The 20,360-nt window shown below is 48.1% G+C and overlaps 2 protein-coding genes across 2 annotated transcripts in view; both read left to right on the top strand.

The window, feature by feature from the left end:
• The first annotated feature begins 6,503 nt into the window (after positions 1-6,503).
• Positions 6,504-15,199, top strand: LOC146019772 (microfibril-associated glycoprotein 4-like). The gene is made up of 6 exons (XM_083152316.1): positions 6,504-6,642; positions 6,858-6,945; positions 8,399-8,547; positions 8,641-8,737; positions 9,111-9,293; positions 14,660-15,199. Exons 1-6 carry the CDS (start codon positions 6,637-6,639, stop codon positions 14,905-14,907), a joined length of 771 nt encoding a protein of 256 aa, XP_083008442.1. The 5' UTR covers positions 6,504-6,636; the 3' UTR covers positions 14,908-15,199.
• Positions 15,200-16,369: 1,170 nt separating this feature from the next.
• The window catches only part of LOC146021362 (microfibril-associated glycoprotein 4-like), a 17,955-nt gene continuing 13,964 nt past the window's right edge, over positions 16,370-20,360 (top strand). The window contains exon 1 of the mRNA XM_083155148.1: positions 16,370-16,405. The gene's annotated coding sequence lies outside the window, so the exon portion shown is untranslated. The remainder of the gene's footprint in view (positions 16,406-20,360) is intronic.

Here is a 20,360-nt window from a genome sequence, read left to right on the forward strand (position 1 = left end):
ATAACAGGGCGGGAGGGAGGGCTTTCAAACTGGTAAAAGAAAGGAGGAGGGGATCACATGACTGCTGAACCTATATATACCCCTCAGCTGGCTACTCCCCCTGGCCCCCTGATAGGCTCTCTGCCTGGTCACCAGCTTGTAACCAGGCAGAAAAAACCCCACACTCAGTTTTTTCTAGCCTGACCTTTGAATGAACCTAAGTCAAGGCTCTTATATCACCTCAGGCTTATGCAGCCCTCAGCCATTTTTAATTGTCTTAATTATAGTTGATTTGCAGTGCCATATATGTGAAGGGAATGCCACCGTGCACGGACGTACGATCACTCTCACGATCGGTGACACACGCTGAGTTTTCCATTGAAAAAAGGCGAGACCCGTCCATGCACTGTGGCGTACGCTCAGATATACGGAAGATGTTGGTGTGAAAACGGACGAGACCCGTCCATATACGGTGGCGTACGCTCTGTTGTACGCCAGTTAATGGTGCCTAAGAGGAGACCTGTCCATATTCAGTTGCGTACGCTCAAGTGTACGCCACTTCCCATTGTCGGTGTTTGTGACCGTCCGTATGCAGCTGTTCTGTGGGCGGACTTACGCTCACCGTCTGCGTACGGGAAAACGGACCGTACATACGTTGCACCGACCTAACCAGAATAAGGCCCATAGTGAGCTCCTGGAACAGGGAGCATTCATTTAAAGGGAAAAACAATCCAGCGGGTCTTCCGTTGGTCAGGGGTCATCGTTCACCTCTTCTGATTGTCCAGATGCACAGCTTTGTATTTGTTACATGCTCGTCACCTTGCCCTGGGGGTCCTGCCTAGAAGCTAGTTCAAACTGATTATTATATGTCCCCTTTTCACCATAGTATAGGTGACTTTAATGGTACTATGAGACATAGGTGCTGGGATGATGGGGCAGCTCGCACCTCCAGGTGGTTGTAGGAGCGGCAGCCGTGGGCAGTCAGGGTCTTCGCATTACAGGAATAGTCTGCCCGGCTCCTGCACTAGAGCGCACATTGCACCATCTCCTCTGTGCAGGGGCCAGGCAGCCTACTCCTAGAATACACACCACAGTAGCCACCTCCTGCCTGATTCTGCTGCCACCTACTCCTACCCTCCTTCTTCTTCATGGTGGCAGCTTCCTCTTCCACCATGGTACCGCCTCTGCCTCCCCAGTGGTCCCATCCTATGGGGATGCTTGGCATGCCCTCAGAGTGAAGTAACCAGGGGGCTTCCTGTGAAGCCACACCACCATAGTAATGCAAACATGCCCCCTACCCATGAAGCTAAGCCCCTGTTCACATGTGCGCCGGGTTCTTTACCATCAGGCCCTGTGCGTCCTTCCTAAATGTCCATCTGTAAATCAGGCCCTGTGTGTCCTTCCTAAATGTCCATCTGTGAGATCAGGCTGTGTGTGCCCTTCCTCAACGTCCATCTGTGAATCAGGCCCTGTGTGTCCTTCCTAAATGTCCATCTGTGAATCAGGCCCTGTGTGTCCTTCCTAAATGTCCGTCTGTGAGATCAGGCCCTGTGCGTCCTTCCTAAATGTCCGTCTGTGAATCAGGCCCTGTGCGTCCTTCCTAAATGTCCATCTGTGAATCAGGCCCTGTGCGCCCTTCCTAAATGTCCATCTGTGAATCAGGCCCTGTGTGTCCTTCCTAAATGTCCATCTGTGAATCAGGCCCTGTGCTTTCTTCCTAAATGTCCATCTGTGAATCAGGCCCTGTGCGTCCTTCCTAAATGTCCATCTGTGAATCAGGCCCTGTGCGTCCTTCCTAAATGTCCATCTGTGAATCAGGCCGTGTGCGCCCTTCCTAAATGTCCATCTGTGAGATCAGGCCCTGTGCGTCCTTCCTAAATGTCCATCTGTGAATCAGGCCCTGTGCGTCCTTCCTAAATGTCCATCTGTGAATCAGGCCCTGTGCGTCCTTCCTAAATGTCCATCTGTGAATTAGGCCGTGTGTCCTTCCTAAATGTCCATCTGTCAATCAGGCCATGTGTGTCCTTCCTAAATGTCCATCTGTGAATCAGGCCGTGTGCGCCCTTCCTAAATGTCCGTCTGTGAGATCAGGCCCTGTACGTCCTTCCTAAATGTCCGTCTGTGAGATCAGGCCCTGTACGTCCTTCCTAAATGTCCGTCTGTGAGATCAGGCCCTGTGTGTCCTTCCTAAATGTCTGCCTGTGAGATCAGGCCGCGTGTGTCCTTCCTAAATGTCCATCTGTGAATCAGGCCGTGTGCGCCCTTCCTAAATGTCCATCTGTGAGATCAGGCCCTGTGCGTCCTTCCTAAATGTCCATCTGTGAATCAGGCCGTGTGCGTCCTTCCTAAATGTCCATCTGTGAATCAGGCCCTGTGCGCCCTTCCTAAATGTCCATCTGTGAGATCAGGCCCTGTGCGTCCTTCCTAAATGTCCATCTGTGAATCAGGCCCTGTGCGTCCTTCCTAAATGTCCATCTGTGAATCAGGCCGTGTGCGCCCTTCCTAAATGTCCATCTGTGAATCAGGCCCTGTGTGTCCTTCCTAAATGTCCATCTGTGAATCAGGCCGTGTGCGCCCTTCCCAAATGTCCATCTGTGAGATCAGGCCCTGTGCGTCCTTCCTAAATGTCCATCTGTGAATCAGGCCTTTTGTATCCTTCCTAAATGTCCATCTGTGAGATCAGGCCCTGTGCGTCCTTCCTAAATGTCCATCTGTGAATCAGGCCATGTGTGTCCTTCCTAAATGTCCATCTGTGAATCAGGCCCTGTGTGTCCTTCCTAAATGTCCATCTGTGAATCAGGCCCTGTGTGTCCTTCCTAAATGTCCATCTGTGAATCAGGCCCTGTGTGTCCTTCCTAAATGTCCATCTGTGAATCAGGCCCTGTGCTTTCTTCCTAAATGTCCATCTGTGAATCAGGCCCTGTGCGTCCTTCCTAAATGTCCATCTGTGAATCAGGCCCTGTGCGTCCTTCCTAAATGTCCATCTGTGAATTAGGCCGTGTGTCCTTCCTAAATGTCCATCTGTCAATCAGGCCATGTGTGTCCTTCCTAAATGTCCGTCTGTGAGATCAGGCCCTGTACGTCCTTCCTAAATGTCCGTCTGTGAGATCAGGCCCTGTGTGTCCTTCCTAAATGTCCGTCTGTGAGATCAGGCCCTGTGCGTCCTTCCTAAATGTCTGCCTGTGAGATCAGGCCGCGTGTGTCCTTCCTAAATGTCCATCTGTGAATCAGGCCGTGTGCGCCCTTCCTAAATGTCCATCTGTGAGATCAGGCCCTGTGCGTCCTTCCTAAATGTCCATCTGTGAATCAGGCCGTGTGCGTCCTTCCTAAATGTCCATCTGTGAATCAGGCCCTGTGCGCCCTTCCTAAATGTCCATCTGTGAGATCAGGCCCTGTGCGTCCTTCCTAAATGTCCATCTGTGAATCAGGCCCTGTGCGTCCTTCCTAAATGTCCATCTGTGAATCAGGCCGTGTGCGCCCTTCCTAAATGTCCATCTGTGAATCAGGCCCTGTGTGTCCTTCCTAAATGTCCATCTGTGAATCAGGCCGTGTGCGCCCTTCCCAAATGTCCATCTGTGAGATCAGGCCTTTTGTATCCTTCCTAAATGTCCATCTGTGAGATCAGGCCCTGTGCGTCCTTCCTAAATGTCCATCTGTGAATCAGGCCATGTGTGTCCTTCCTAAATGTCCATCTGTGAATCAGGCCCTGTGTGTCCTTCCTAAATGTCCATCTATGCCCGGGGTAGAACATGTATGTAGAAGAGTTCCTGCACCTATCAGAGCCACGTCAGTCTCTCGGGCCCCTGGAGGTTCCCTATCTGGATGTTTCTGGGTCCTCGCCAGCTCTGTCAGTGGTGATTGATGGTGGTGCGTGTTGGAGGGGGAAACTGTTTGGTAGCGAGCCAGGAGCTGACATGTTGCCCTTTCCTTATATATCTGAGGCTGCAATCGTTTCTGCATGGTGTATGAATATTCATGTTATGGAGCCATTTATTAATGTAGGAGATATACCGTACCGCCTGACCGGCCATTATGTGTAATGTGCCGCACCATAGTAATTATACTCTTCACCAAGCCGTGAGTGTGTTATCACGCTGAGCCCCTGGCCATCACATTTATTGATGAATAGGCCTCAGCGACTGTTCCTTCTGGGTTGGTGCCATATTTAACTAAACCTCAATGAATTGACGTCAGATCATTTGCCGGCAATTACCAAAGTGACTTATATTCCGCGAATACGACCCTGGCATTTTTAGCGGATATTTTGCACATCTCTCACAGCAACGCTGACACTCAAAGGGTTAAGGGCTTAGAACAGTGTTTTTCAACCACTGTGCCGTGGCACACTAGTGTGCCTTGAGCTGTTCTCAAGTGTGCCCCCAGATCTGGAGATGCCCAAACTAGCTTATAGCCACCACCAGTTCAACTGTTATTTACTGGTCTCTTCATTCATGTACAGGGCCAATATATTTTATTTTTGTTACCTGTGGGGACCAGTGTGATTGTTTTTTATATGGGGTTTGCTTTTTTTCCTTTGGGGGGAATGTGTTTTGCCATGTGGGGATCTCATGGTGTGCCTTGGCAATTTTAAAATCTTATTTAGTGTGCCGCAAGGTAAAAAGGTTGAAAATCACTGGCTTAGAAACTGGGGCTTGGTTTGGCCACGTTTCATTGTTTTTAGTACTCGGTGGGAATTTTCATGATAAGCTTCCTTTTCATACTTTGCGTACTGACAGGCGGTGACTGCGTACAAGTAAGGGACTAGGTTTCGAGGCCTTATGGCACGCAGACATGGTCAAAGTAAATATAGGGCATGTAGTCATTAGGTGCAACTGGGCACATGGAAATAGGGATGACCATAGAGCCTCGATGATGTTGATCTTTGACCAATATTGAACACTTTTGTCATCGATGGTGGGCAACCAGGTGGTTGCCAGGTGTCTCGTGAGCTGGGGTACCTGAAAATGCACTGGGGAAGGACCACACCTGTGCACAGAGTAAGGCACGTTGCACTGAGTGCTTGGTTTTCTGGAGGCACCAGTGTTCCGTTGCCCTGGACTTGTTCTGGCTGTGGCATTTGGGTCTTCTCTGGCCTTTAGGATAGGCCTGTCTATATATTGCACTTTTTTGCTCCTTTTTGTTTCTTGGTTCTCTGTAGTGAAGTCTTGTCAGTCTGGAGAGAATGTAGAACCAGTAGGTTCGTATCTGCTCTAATGCTGGGGCCCCTTGGTGAAAAATGATGGAAAATCTGGTATAGTATCTGTTGTATATGGAGGACTTGGTCTGGACTGGGCCCCTGGTGGGGAATGGAGAACCGCTAAGAGTAGTAGTTATTAGGGATGGCCATTGGCAGTTTATCCATCGATGGTCACTATTGACGGCACCATTGATGGACAACCTCCATGGTAGGGATGGAAATTGGTGTGACCACCATCGATGGTTTCCATCGATGGCAATACTGGAAATAGTAATCGATTGCAACATAGTATGTGATGGATGACCATCGATTGTTTAAATTATTGATGGTCATCCCTTTTGTTTGACTAAGTAACCCATGGTTAAATCAGAGCCTGGGGGTGTTGCTTCTTAGCGTTGAAGGCAAAGCTATGCTCCATGTCCCAGCACCTTGGAAATATAAATGCTATTCGGTTATGTGGCCATTTTCCAAGTGATTTATACATGTGCAATAGAGATAGTTCAGGGGAATGAGGAGTGGACGCCATGTTTATGGAGACCTGAGCATGCTCAGTAGACTCTGAATCTGCACACAGGCCCTATACTTTCTTAAAACCCCCTTGGGCTATACCACTACAGTTTGCTCTGCTGACATCACTATTCCCCACTCACTATTCCCTACAGTATGTCCCCTATTTACCATTCTGCAGCCAATAGGATGATTTGCTTACGCTGCTTATCCCAGCAATGCATTGCGCTGTTAAACACCTGCAAAAAAAACAAAAAATGACTGACACGATTTATCAAGAAAAGTTTGATGGTGCAGATGTGACAACTTTGTCATTCTTATTACCAATCGCTACATAGGGTAAATAATGCTGCAGCCATTCAGCTCCTAACTGTCATTTGTTTGAAAAATGACAGGAGCTGATTGGCTGGAGAACCAAAAAAAAAAAAACATACGTATCAAGTACTAACATCAATATCACTCATTGTTAAATCTGCCACACTATATACTTCCCACCGCCCTGGGCCTGCGTCTGGGAATGCGCACATGCGCGACCCAGCCAGCGACCATGTGCAGCGAATAAAATAATATACAGTAATAATAAACAAATGACTAAGAATGTAAAGTCCGGCGCTATTGCTGACAGTCGCCATTTATTATATTGGGCAAAGTAAAAAAAAAAGGTCAGCCACAAAAACATTCTAACGGTTTATGCCCTTTGATAAATATCCTCTGTTTTCCCATCTCCACCTTTCCTCACTGGCAGCTCCCGCTGTGTGCTCAGGACATGAGAATGGTGACACCTAACCCGGTATCCTGTGCACATATTGCACACATCCCCCCCTGTCTCATTCCTCCCCTCACATCACATCCCTGGAGCAGGGGAGGCTGTGGAAGGAGGGGGCCCCAGGACCAGACGCTCCATATAAATACAAGACCTTAAATAGCAACCTCGCATTACGCAGACTACAGACATGGAGGTAAGGCGTCCAGAGGTTCCCATCTGGTTGCATTTCAATATCCCCCTGATAGACCCCTGGAAGGAGGGGGTGCAGTGACAGTGATAATGGGGAGGGGGCATAGCTAAGGCTTCCCAGGTGGGTAGGTGACCTCAGGAGACTTTTGGGGTGTTGTATGTTAAGAACATTTTAATTTTGTGGGTTCCACCAGTACTTTGTGCTGTGTACTGTTCTAGGTTCCAGGACGCCCTGTCCACATCGTCCTCATCCTGGTGGTCTTTGGCATAGTGGGGTGCCAACACTCTAAGCAGATCCATGACAATGGTAAGTGTGCCAGGCATTGCCATGGGAGACTGCGGCTGTGTGTGTTGGGGGGGGGGCAGCTCCAGAATATATGTGAGCGACCATCATGTCTATAGGTCCCTGTGAGGAACTTGCAATAGCTCAGATGTTGCTGGACTACGTACCCCCCCATCTGTATATTCCCTGCACGGTCAGATGATAAACTATTGGGGGTATCGTATGCCTATGTTAACCCTTGCCTGCCCAGTCATCTGTACTAGGTGTTCCCGCAGCAGGCAGGCTGTCAGCACTTCTGACTCTGCGCCATGAGTGCAGACAGGAATAGTGTGAAGGGATTGTGTAGTAATGTGATATCACGATGACTCAATACTCCTCGCTCACATCTGCACGAGCCACGGTCCAGCCAGGTCCCTGCAGAGCAGCGGAGATGATGTGCTGAGCCAGCAGATGTTCTGCGTGTTGCAGAGCAGACAGCGACGCACACTGTGCCACAATCTGGGGGGCTCCTGAGTCACCCCGTCCCACCTTGCCATACATATTGTATTTCTGGTCATGTTATGTGTCATTTTCTAGTCAGGTTTCGTTTCTTCTTAAGCCAGGCCCTCCAGCTGTTGTGAAAATACAAGTCCTATCATGCCTTGCCACAATTTTGCTATTAGGGAATGCTAAAGCTGTGGCAAGGCATGCTGGGATGTGTAGTTTCACAACAGCTAGTGGGCCACATCTCCACCTCATCCAGACGCTCTCCTCGCCATTTTCCTAGCCATGTTCCAATGTGTTCACTATGTTTCTGCAGCCAGCACACGAATATTGGGGCCCCTCCATCGCCTCCCACCAATGGCTGAATGAGCAGTACTTGGTGGCAGATGACCCCGAGGGTGTGTCATGTGTGTGTTACTGGCTGTGATTAGTTGTACATATGTACAGCACACGCCATTATCAGTGGCATATTGTGTAATAAGCGTGGCATAGGTGTAAGTGCAGTAACTAGTGCCGCCATCTTCTATTGCAGCCAAAGGGCTGAGGGTATCGCGGTCACATAGATGAGAACTACAGAATTTTATGCATTGGAAAGTCAGCCGATGTAGGTACAGTATACAGGATTGTGACCACTCAGAAAGAGGCCTGCTGTATTGTATATACGTACGTGCCGCACTGCACATATATCCACATGGGTGCTGCACACAGACGCAGATCAATTGCACGTACTGTAGATCCATGCAGTCTTGAACCTTGATGGGCATATCTGGTTGATAATAGGGAAGGAGGAGTGGGGTGTGGCTAGCCAAGTGTTGGTACAAGACTGTCTTAGGATGCAGTTGCCCCGATCCCCCCTCCCCTGGATTCACCCCCAGCTTGCGAACACTTTGCACCAGGCCCTGTATTTCCTGCCATGTCAGACTTTGCATCTTGCTGCTGCCTTGTACCTCGTAGAGGTCCATTCTTGGTCGCATGACGCCATATTCTTCTGCAGGATCCGATAGTGACCAGTACCCAGCTGACTGTGAAGACGTGTTTGACCTGGGGGTGGAGACCGATGGAGTACATGTCATATACCCCGCGGGACCACAAAGCGCTATCCCGGTATATTGCGATATGACTACCGATGATGGAAAGTGGACGGTTGGTGACATTTATTCATACCATAAAACTGTGCCCGCTGATCGCCCTGTGTACTGAGCACAGTCCGCATCGCTATCTCTGCTTTTGTCACAGGTAATCCAGAAGAGGTTCAACGGCACCCTCGGCTTCTTTCGCGGTTGGGTGGACTATAAATTAGGTTTCGGCAGAGCGGACGGGGAGTACTGGTTGGGTAAGTGAGGCCGGTCCATCTAACTGCGTCATATAAGAGGTGCAACTGCATTTATAAACTCAACAATTGCAACTTTATTAGTAAAAACATTAACAGGACTCAGCAAAGGGTAAACAGGGCAGCAGACGCCGAAACGGATTTACATATAGCGGAGCAGAATTAGATCATCTCAGGCGAAGGACAGACTGTGCCAAACACAGTTCTACAGCACTGCCAGATAGTCTGGGATCGGAATTGTTCTGCTTTGTTGTGTTCCTGCCAGTAACTTAGGGCTGTTATACACCCTCCAATATAGCAGGTTGTGTTACTACCAAGCACCTCGCATCGCGCCTCTGCAGAGCATCTCTCACACATCTCTCTCTCTCCCGCTTAGGGTTACACAACATTTACCAGATGACTCTACGGAAAAAGTATGAGCTCCGGGTCGACCTGGGGGACTTCGATAACAACAAGACCTACGCCAAGTACGCAGACTTCTCGCTGTCGCCTAAAGCTATAAACCCGGAGGAGGACGGGTACACCTTGTACGTGGAGGGATTTTCTGACGGAGGAGCAGGTAATACGCTAAGAGATTTGTGTGTGTGTGTTTGTGTCAGTGTGTGTGTGATATACTGTTCAAAAGCTAGTCTAATTTCCAGTGAGCTACATACAAATGCCGCCAGTATTTACCATGCATACAATACATTTCTGCACAGTATTTGTACTTCTCACACTTCCACATGGCTTCTCCAGGGACACAGTTACCGGCTTTCTAGGTTCTGCTCCACCTCCGACCTCTGAATCAGCCACCCTGTGCCTCGCTCCTTGTACCCAAGTACATTGCTTTCTATGGGCCTGATTCACCATCAGTTGCCATTTTGCGTAATTTTGGGCTAGGCTGTGGGGGCCTCCGGGTACCTTCTCACAGTGTGGCCACAATATTTTGTGGTCTGGACACTAACGTGGTATAATACTGCAGTGTGCATGTAGACCTTTGCAGCATGTCAACCTTTTTCATGTGTCGATCTTCTGCCTGTGGACCAATAGTGGTCGACCTATTGATTGTTTACCTGGACACTGTTGACCTAATGATCCCCACCTACAGATGGAGCCGCTCCTGGCGCACCGATCGACATCCCCTGCTGGTGAATGGGGCGCGCGCACGTCCGAAACACCTGTGCACCCCGTTCTCGGCAATGGACGTGCGCGCATACCAAAATGCGGTAAAAACCCGGATAACTGGATTTTTGCAGCATTTTTCCTTTAGTGCATCCCGCACAGTGGGTGACAAAAAAAGATGTAGATACACTGTGTAGATGGGATAGACCACAGTCAACCAGAGCAAGGCAGTAGTTCCTCCTCTCATCTAAATTAATGACATCACACAGTAATACCCCTTATACACATTATGCCACAGAATAGAACACCTTATGCACAATAAGGCACACAGACACTGAGTTACACTAAATTACTCCAGCACATACACACAGTTACACCGCACAGGTCCAGCACACACACACAGACACACATACACGTGCTATAGTTGTCCCATTCCTATTGTGCACCATCAGAGTCTCCTCCAAGTCCCCTCTGCAGGGAACGTCAAGTGCTGGGGTGTAGTGTGTGGAGAGAGTCCGGAGCGCAGCACTTGTCAGATGCGTTGGATGCTGCTCCCCTCCTCCCTGTCCCATCTGCTTACTGCAGCCTAACAGACACACAAGTTCAAGTGGTGTAAACCAAGGGCCTGATTCAGTAAGATTCGTATATGCTAAGGTGCTCGCGGCACATGCAGGAGGAAGTGCATGGGCTATGGGTCTGGTGGTACATCCCACTACCCACTGCACCAATGAGTCACACAAAGGGCAGTTCTTCCAAAATATCTGTCTCTTTCCCTCAGCAGCTCCATGCCCTGTGTCCCTCCAGCCTCTTCCCCTTTTCTCTGTGTCCCCCCATTCTACTCTCACCCTGTCTTCAGCATGTACAGAGCCTGTTCCTCTTAGTGGCCCTTCTTCAGCAGTGGTGACCATAGGCGTGCGCAGCACATTTTATTAGAGGGTGCACCATCAAAGGGGTGTGTCTAGCACCAACTATTGGGTGTGTCTAACATTGCCAATCAGGCGTTTCTACCATCATCTATTGGCACTAGCTACTATATAAAACGTTTCTCCACCACACCATAATCTCCGGCCTATTTCAGTTCTAATTACTCTGTGTAACAGTACATGCAAATAAAGTCACAGACATATATGTCTGACGCAGGGATGTAGTGATATTACAATGGTCTAGTGCAGTGGTTCCCAACCTTTTTTCTCTCCCGTACCCCTTGATTAGGCTTTTCATTGATAAGTACCCCCTCCTCTCATTTTGAAATATGGACAGTACTTAGCAGTATGCGGATCCTTATGCATGTCCTTATATTAAGGAGGAGCGGAGGAGTAGTATACAGCACGGAATCATGCTCTTCTGTGTCTAGACACTGGTTGTGTATTATCTCCAGGATTCCCGCTAACACCGGTAGGATTAATGCCACTGCTTCCTCCACCTTTGTCAGTGCTGGGCAGATGACTGCTGATGTCTGAGGGCAGCATGGGAAGCTCCCAGTGGATTGCTGGTCAGGCATATGACACAACATGGTTTGTCTCCATGGCAATGGGTCTTCTTCAGCCATCAAAAGACCTTTTCATCGTCCGCCATTACCAATATTATATTCAAGTATCCCCAACTGGTCTGCAGAGTACCCCCAGGGGTACTAGTACCCCAGGTTGGGGACCACTGGTCTAGTACAATTAATAATGCAAAACATAATTGACAGATGGGCTCTTCTTTTAATTGAATACAGTTATAAAAAACAAAAGTATTGGGGTATTGCTAGCGGCAGGGAGGTGTTCATAAGGGCAGACACAGCATTAGGGGGTGCCTGTGCACCCCTAACACTCAATGTGCGCACGCCTATGGTGGTGATGGTACATTGTACCGGAGTACAAAGCCACTGGAACAAGCTTTTCCGTTGGAACTACTGTGCAGGGCTGTGGTGTTGGTGGAACTCAGTTCCACCCCGTTCCCCCTCACTTTAACCCCCGGTGACGGATCCCTCTGACAGTGACGTGAAGAGAAGCCGATAGGCTTCTATAGGGTTAACTCAGCTTTTGCTCACTGTCCGATTCTACTGACCCCTGGCCAGCATTGCTGGGTCACTGTATCATACAGCCACCAAGAGCCTCTGCAACCTGGTGACCATTATGTAATAGATACACCTGTCCTTGTGTATCACGGACCATGTTTCGGGCGACAATACCATGGTTGACCACTAGAGGTTGACGGTGTCTAGTTAGCCGCCTATGCTTGGTTGTCGGCGGTTAGATAGACAGTGACGGGAGGTAAGCATCGACGGGAACCTGGTTGAGTGTAGCAAGGTCAACACATGTTTTTCATCTTTTTTGATTCTACTCTACTATCCGAGTGGACAGAGATTAGGAATATTATAGTACGCTGAGCGCAGCGAGGGGACACTGTGCACATACACAGTGTCCACGGAACCGCTGTGACATTCAGCACTATGAAAAAAGATGAAAAAACCTGTGTCAACCTTGCCATCGATCTCCCATCACTGTCTATCTTATCAAGTATACTGTAGGTGTCTAACTAGACAACGTCGACCTCTAGTGGTCCACCATGGTATTGCCAACCTAAACATGATTATACATATACCATAAACGTATATCACCGTCTTTTCCCTATAGATGGTGGTCTTGTGACTGCCAGTATCCCATCCCCCACAGAGGTAGCAGCTAGAACTCCCTTTGTGTCACAATATTTATCTGTTTGTTATGACATTAGTTTGTCAGACTGACTTTGTGGAGAATACAGAGGTGGCTCCGGAATCTGATATAATACAGACTTTGTGATTCTAAGTTTCGTGGTCAAAACTTCCAAATTTTGTCTAACAGATTAACAGAAGTACCCCGGCTACTAGTATAACACACAGGTACAACTTCACATACACCTGAGGACAATGGGGAGCATTTATCATGATCGCATTTATAATGTGATCTGGGCGGAATATTACCGCCCAGGATCGCATTGTAAAATGCGATCATATCGGGGGGATGTATCATTTTTAAGGGTGCAGGGACAGGGCTCCGATAGGAGCCCGTCCCTGCGAAGCCCTAACCCAGAAGCCGGGAGATCAGCGCATGCGCGGTTATGCGCTGACCCCCGCCGACCCCTCTTACTGCACTGCCCGAGCATAGGCTACAATGGGCTATCGCCACATTACAAAGGCGATAGCCCAGGGGTGCGATGCCTGGCTGCCCGATGTTGATACATGAGGCAGCTTTGCATCCCCCATAGAAACCTATGGGGGATGCGGCCGGCGGCGCTGCAGGGAGGATCGCAGCAGGGATCGGAGATCCCTGCTGCGGTCCCCCTTTAATACATTTGGGGGATACTAAATATTTGAGGTGGAGATCTGCAAATCACGTTATCTAAACGCTGCGGTCAGGGGGGGGAGGAAGCCGCAAACAGGGGGGAAGCGGGGGTCCCCCAGAAGGAGGGTTGGCTCCCTTTCCGGAGGGCCGGGAGGGGACCCGATTTTCGGAACCCTCCCGGTCATTCCCGGGAGGGTAGGCAACCCTGACCTAGCCACAGCTGCACTTGGGAACTGAGCCCGTTGTTACTGCGTGCCTGGCTCCAGGGAAGCCTGTGGATAGGCAACACTGCCCCCTACAGTAATAAGTTGGCTGCTGCTTTGTGATTACTTGTTGCCTGTAAATGATCTGGATCTGGTTGTAAGGATGACACCGTGGTGACTAGGGGACCGGTGTGTACTGTGGCCTATGGGACAGTCGCTATACCTAGACTGCTAGCTGGCAGCTGTCTCCTGGTGCATCCTAGTCTCACTGTGCTGCAAATAAGATGCATTTATGGCAAAAAAAGAACCAATTAGAGGCTCAGGGCGTAATGTAATAGGGTGCGATTTTTAGACATGTGATTTTTGGGGGGACAAAATGTGAGCATTTGTATGTTTTAAAAAAAACTGCACATTAAAAATTGCATCCAGATGGTTTTTCATAGAAAATATAAAAAAATCGCAAATGTAATATGGTGCAAAAATTCAATTTGCACCCTTAAAATGACCAAAAATTGCAAAACAAATAAACCCGGTTGTAGTTTTTTCTACATGCTGGGTCTTGTAGTTCTCCTGTAAAAAAAAAATATATTTTTAATTTTATCTATTTTTTACAGGCATGTGACATGTGCAATATGGTGCGTTTTAGACACCTAAAAAAATCGCCCAACCGTGAACATATTTTACAAAGATTCAGGTGTCCCACCACCATTTTCTACAATCAATTATAACTTATTGCTATATATAAGTTAACACTAGAATTCTTTATAGAAGGTTACATCTATTGATTCATTCCTTTTTTTTTTTATAAAAATGTCTAATGGACTTATCTAAACATCACATGGAATCCACCATTTACAGCCACTTACATGTAATAACCCCTGAGGAAGTCCGCCAAGGACGAAACGCGTAGGGTCATCAGCCATGGGGTTTTGAAAAGTGTCATCTGAATAAATTGATGTATAGAGAAGAAAAACTCATACTGACATCTGTATATATCCATGTCTGTTTTGTATATTTTTTTAATGTGATGCCTTCGTTAATTAAATTTACATTTGGTATCTAATTTGGCCCTTGTGGCCTTCTTGGGTGAATATTTGGTCAGGGGTTGTCTTACAGATAAACACTTTGGGAGTCCCCTTTGCCAACAGGAACACAGATTCTAATGGAAATGTTCTAGTTAAAACATCCTCTATACAGGGGATAGATAGATAGATAGATAGATAGATAGATAGATAGATAGATAGATAGATAGATAGATAGATACATTATTAATTATATACCACCCCACTAACCCCCCTGTATCTCCCTCCCAGGTGACGCCCTTTCCTATCACAACGGAATGAAGTTTTCCACCTATGACAGTGACCGTGATCACTTCCCACAGAACTGCGCCTCCCTCTTGGCCGGAGGCTTCTGGTACAGAGGCTGCCACCTAGCTAACTTGAACGGGCCATACCTGGGTGGGGCCCACCTCTCTTATGGTGCTGGGATCATCTGGACTCAGTGGAGGGGTCCCTATTATTCTCTGAAGACCACCGAAATGAAGATACGCCGCGTGTGATTGCCTTCTCTACAGACCTGTGACATTCATAGTCTACAGAGCTAGCACTTCTTCTCTCTCAGATCCTGGTGTTCCCAAACACTGCTGGGTATTCCCCATACAGAGCCGCCCTCAGCGCTTCCCACTTATGTGGCTCCTACCTGTAACCTGCGCCTTGGTTAGTGTGGCCCCTCTGCATGACCCCTCCAGCCCCCAATGTCTCTTACTTCCGTCACATACAGCTTCTTGTACCCCCAGAATATGTACTAAAGTTCCCTCATAAAGAATAAATGATACACAACGCAAAAGGAAATGTTTTTTTTTTTTCATAGGATGGTTTTTGGCCCATCTACCCTGCCCCTTTTATTTTTTAGGTAACCCCCCAACCCTACTCTGGGGGATTCTGAGCGGTTATTGTTACTCCAGGAGTTAATGCCCACATACACAATGCAATTCCACCTGATTCTGACTGACCAGGAGGAGAAATCGGGTGAAATCACGTGTGCATGACATCCGATCCGGTGCGCGGACACTCGGAGTGATGAACACAGGGGTCAGCCTGTGAGGCCACACCCCTGTTATCTTAGTCCACTTACAGTGCTAATATGGGGACTGATTCAGAGCTGGTTACAGTTTTGTGAAATTCAGCAGTAGACTGTAGGGGGGGAGCATAGGATTGCCAGGTCCCTGCTATGTGCCTGCAAATTTTGCAGGCACATTGCTAAATTGTGAGCGCTGTGCTCCACATTGAAGCAGTTGCACATGATTGTCAGCCTAGCTGCAAAGCCAGGTGCATGTCTAGAGTCATAGCAGCTGCATGTGACATCACCAAGACTACGCAGTCCTTCTCCGGCGCTACCCAGACATGGCTACTATTGTGGGCTGCCCCCAGAAAATGCTGAGTCCCACCCCCCAAAAATGCCACAGAACCACCTCATCGCCCCACCCAATCTGAACTTAATCCTTTGAGTACAAACATCTGTGAGAGGTGTTCAAAATATTCACTAAAAATGCCAGCGGCGCTCACATTTGTTATATAAATTCAAATAATAAATGTTGTGTAAAAAATAGTTATATTTCCTATATAAAGTAACATTACAGGTCATTATGATGAATAAAACTTTGCTTGCCAATTTTCACACCTATATTAACAAATTCACTTGGCACTCAAAGGGGTTAAACTCCTATCGTCACGCGTGTATGCCAGTGCAGTTGTCCGAAAACTGCGATCAGCGATTTTCTGATCATTGCAACAAGGTTTCCATCGTTCCGATAGATCCCCTGACCCCCTCTGCACCAGGTGCCCCTTAAGTAGATACTGCCACTGGTCCTGGTCTCCGGAAACAAAATAAGTTGATCAAAGGTTCCTTAGAAACAGGACAGGTGAATGTGAGGTGAGCACAGAGCCCTGGAGGGCTACAATGCACAAAGGATATTCCGCAATGAGCAAATAGGCAAACAGTCCTAGGACAGGGGACAGGACACGTCCCGGCAGATCACAGCTACCAGGCTAAAGCAGGTAAACAGGAGGCTGGGACAATAGCAGAGTACACCTGGTAAATACACTTTGGGCAATGCAAGTATACCGAATGTGGCAGAGCACTGCTGGCAAAGCATTTCACAGTACTTGAATGTTGAAACTGTAAGCAAGGCTGAGCATGTTTTCTGGATGTCACAGGAAGCTGGAACAGTACCATAGGCAGGAACAGAGACATGAAGTACATTGACCAGCACTTAACACTAAAGGTGCATACACACTGAACAATTTTTTGACTAATTTTTTTAACCAATTTCGGTCATTTTGGCGGTACTCGTTTCCTAGCACGGCCACAATCGCGGGCATCGTGTACCTTTAAGTTAAAGTACACAATGCCCGCAATGGACCCGATTTCCTTTGAAATCAGGTCCATTTTGCCGGCAAAGGGAAAATTGGAGGCATCGCGTCGGTCGCGACCATTAACATTGGCCCCGACGCGATGCCCGCGATTTTGCCATAGGCTTCAATATTAAAATATTTTTTAACATTGAAATCGGGAGTATCGCGTCGGTCTTGTGCCATTATAATGGCACAAGATGAGATGGACTTGATTAAGTCCATCTCACATAGGAAAAAATGTGAAATGGGCCAATATGACCCATTTCACATTATATATGTCCCCGTCGTCACCCCACACTTGACGTGAACCCGGAGCGTGGCGAGCCCGCGAGGGGCGGCGGTGCGTGTCCTCCGACCTTTTCATTAACCTACTATCCACGTTGGCATGGAGTTGAGAATATAAAGTGTGGCGAGCGCAGCGAGCCACCGAGCCCGAAGCGTGGCGAGCGCAGCGAGCCCCGCGAGGGGACGCGTATACCTGTGAAGTTATACGCGTACGCTCGCCACGCTTCGGGCTCGCCACACTTTATATTCTCAACTCCACGCCGACGTGGATAGTAGGGGAATGAAAAGGTCGGAAGACGCACACCGCGTGGGGTGGGGTTTACGGTGTAAAATTGGGGGTCTAGGGAATATTTTACATTGAATCCAATGTAAAATCGGGTCCCAGGGACCCTATTCACATTTGATTCAATTAAAAAATCGGGTCGGTCGCATCGCATGTGACCAAATCGCATGCGATGCGACCAACGCGATTTTTCCGACACGACCACCCCGATGGAAATCGGTGTGGCCGTGCTAGGAAACAAGTACCATTTTGGCCCTTCTGAACGATATTGGTCAAAATATCTTTCAGAGTGTACATTGAAAGACACCAATGACCGACTTCCCTTGAACCCAGTGCATACACACTGAAGGATATTTTACCAATATCGTTCAGAAGTGCCAAAATGAACGAAATTGGTCAAAAAAATTGTACAGTGTATATGCAATGTCAGTGGTTTATTTATAACAAGTGATGCACAGGTGAATGCCATGGACACATGAGATTAACCCCTCACAGGTGAATTCCACTGATGAGATTGCTTAGAAATTAACCACAGATTGCTCCATGTGTGTTGGAGACATTGATGCCCCACACCTGACTAGATTTTCAATAAATAAGTCACTGCAGGGGCAAACGCAGGATTTTCAGAAGGGGGTTTCCAGAGGGGCGGAGCAAAGCACGGAGACGGACACTTAGGTGACCCAGTATATGCCGGGTCAGTTAAAGTATTATAGATAGACCAAATGAATGTGTATATATATATATATATATATATATATATATATATATATATATATATATATACATATATACACACATAACAGCAGTGTAGGCCCCTGGGCATAGCAATGTATTGGGGCCCCTACCTATCCTCCAGTGGTAGGGGGTGCTATGAGCGGAAGCTTTGATGTCCCGCGGTTGGTAGGGGGTATTATATCACCCGCTCAGCATGTAGGGCGTGGATGAGTAATTTCCGCTAATTACCCCTTTACTGCACAGATGGTGGGAGAAGGGGGCATTGGGCTGAATGAAGGGGCCCTGATACATAACTTCCAAGGTGGTAGAGGATCTTTAATACGCAGAGGACGGGTGTATAGTGGAGTGGGCTTATTATTGATAATTTTCTGGTGGGAGGACAGTTTGCTTGACGGCAGATATCTCCAGTTCCCAGAACTAGATTTCTTAGCTTTTAATGGAATTAAAAACTAGTGAATCCCACCTACCAAATGGTATTGGGGACTAGGGGATCAGAGTTCAGGAGGCAGAGCAATCTGCCAACGAGAATATAAAACTACATACCAGGTGTGTGGAGCTGGAGCAGTAACCAGCTGCTGGAAGGCTGATATCTCTGGCTCTGGGCACAGTAGAGACAAGCTTCTAGTGTCCCTCAAAGGGGGAGAGTCCCAGATTTTGGAATATACCCTCAGAAAAACTCAGACAGAAACTGAAATATCTGACTGGGGAGAGCAATTAACAGGCTTGGATGGGGACCACTGCTTTGAAGTCAGATATCTCCGGTTCCCCAGGGCCCTCAGATTCCTGGGGGGGTTTCTGGGTACTCAGAAACCCCCCCTGCGTGCGCTACTGCACTGGGCACCATGGCGACACTGACTAAGTCACTGGGCACCATGGCGACACTGACTAAGTCACTGGGCACCATGGCGACACTAAGTCACTGGGCACCATGGCAACACTGACTAAGCCACTGGACACCCTAGTAGCACTGACTAAACCATTGTACACCCAGGTAACACTAAGTCACTGGGCACAGTTCCTAGAAGAAACACTACATTGGACACCCTGGAAATACTGACTAAGTCATTGGACACCATGGTGACACTGACTAAGTCACTGGGTACCATGGTAACACTAAGTCAGTGGGCACCATGGAAACAGTGACTAAACCATTGGACAACCAGGTATAAACTGTCTTTAGACATCCTGGTAACACTGAATAAGTCACTGGGCACCATGGTAACACTGACTAAGTCACTGGGCACCATGGTAACACTGACTAAGTCATTGGACACCCTGGAAAATACTGACTAAGTCACTAGACATCCTCGTGACACTGACTGAGCCACTGGGCACCATGGAAACACTAAGTCACTGGGCATTGTGAACACAGTGACTAAGCCATTGGACACTCTGGTAACAATGACTAAGTCACTGGACACCCTGGTATCAATGACTAAGCCACTGGACACCATTTTAACACTGACTAAGTCACTGGACACCATGGTAACACTGACTAAATCATTGGGTACCTGTCATGACTGTAAGTTTTGTGAACCCGGCGTGTGTGTGAAGTCTGTGCGAGAGGGTGGAAACAGGCAAAAGAGACAGATCAATCCCTGACCGGGAATCAAACCTGGGCTTCAGCAGAGGGAGCCGTATCCTGACCACTGGATCACCAGGGAGTTGGTATTGGAAGCAGAATGATGGATGTATTGTTGTATGACTGAATTATACAGGTTATTAGCGTTCCATGGGAAAGACAAGATATAGATAGAACTGTAGCGGATCGGATATTGGAAACCACTGGACTGGCTGGATACAGGATAAGACTGGAGGCCGGAATGATTGACCAGGAATACTGGACCGAACAACAGGAGGTGCACTGGTGCTACAATCAGGAGGTGTACAGGTGCCGGATGCAGGTAACAGGTGCCGGATGCAGATAACAGGTGCGGGATGCAGGTGACAGGTGCCGGATGCAGGTAACAGGTGCCGGATGCAGGTAATTGGCAATTGTGAATCAGGGAGGTCAGTAATTCCCCACTGGAGGTTCAGATACCAAGCTCATACTGAACTGCGTGACTTGAGGAACTGACAACCTTGGAGTCCCAGTAGGGTTGCCACCTCATTCATCCTCGTTTCCTGGAGATTTCCCCCCCACCCCTCATACTAATGCGCTCTCGGAGAGTGGGCATGGCCTCATAAAATGGGCGGAGTCCATTCGAAAAGTGGGCGTAGCAGTCCGGGGGATATATATATATATATATATATATATATATAGGTAGATGGATAAAGATTTTGGCGACTAATTAC

This window comes from Crinia signifera, chromosome 7 (genome assembly GCF_055691185.1).
Source record: "Crinia signifera chromosome 7, ASM5569118v1, whole genome shotgun sequence".
In the NCBI taxonomy this organism is placed as follows: Eukaryota; Metazoa; Chordata; class Amphibia; order Anura; family Myobatrachidae; genus Crinia; species Crinia signifera.

Excerpts from the sequence above, each read along its gene's own strand:
- LOC146019772 (XM_083152316.1), top strand. Across the intron at positions 8,738-9,110 it reads GGACGGGGAGTACTGGTTGG|GGTTACACAACATTTACCAG; the intron begins GTAAGTGAGGCC and ends TCTCCCGCTTAG. Across the intron at positions 9,294-14,659 it reads ATTTTCTGACGGAGGAGCAG|GTGACGCCCTTTCCTATCAC; the intron begins GTAATACGCTAA and ends TCTCCCTCCCAG.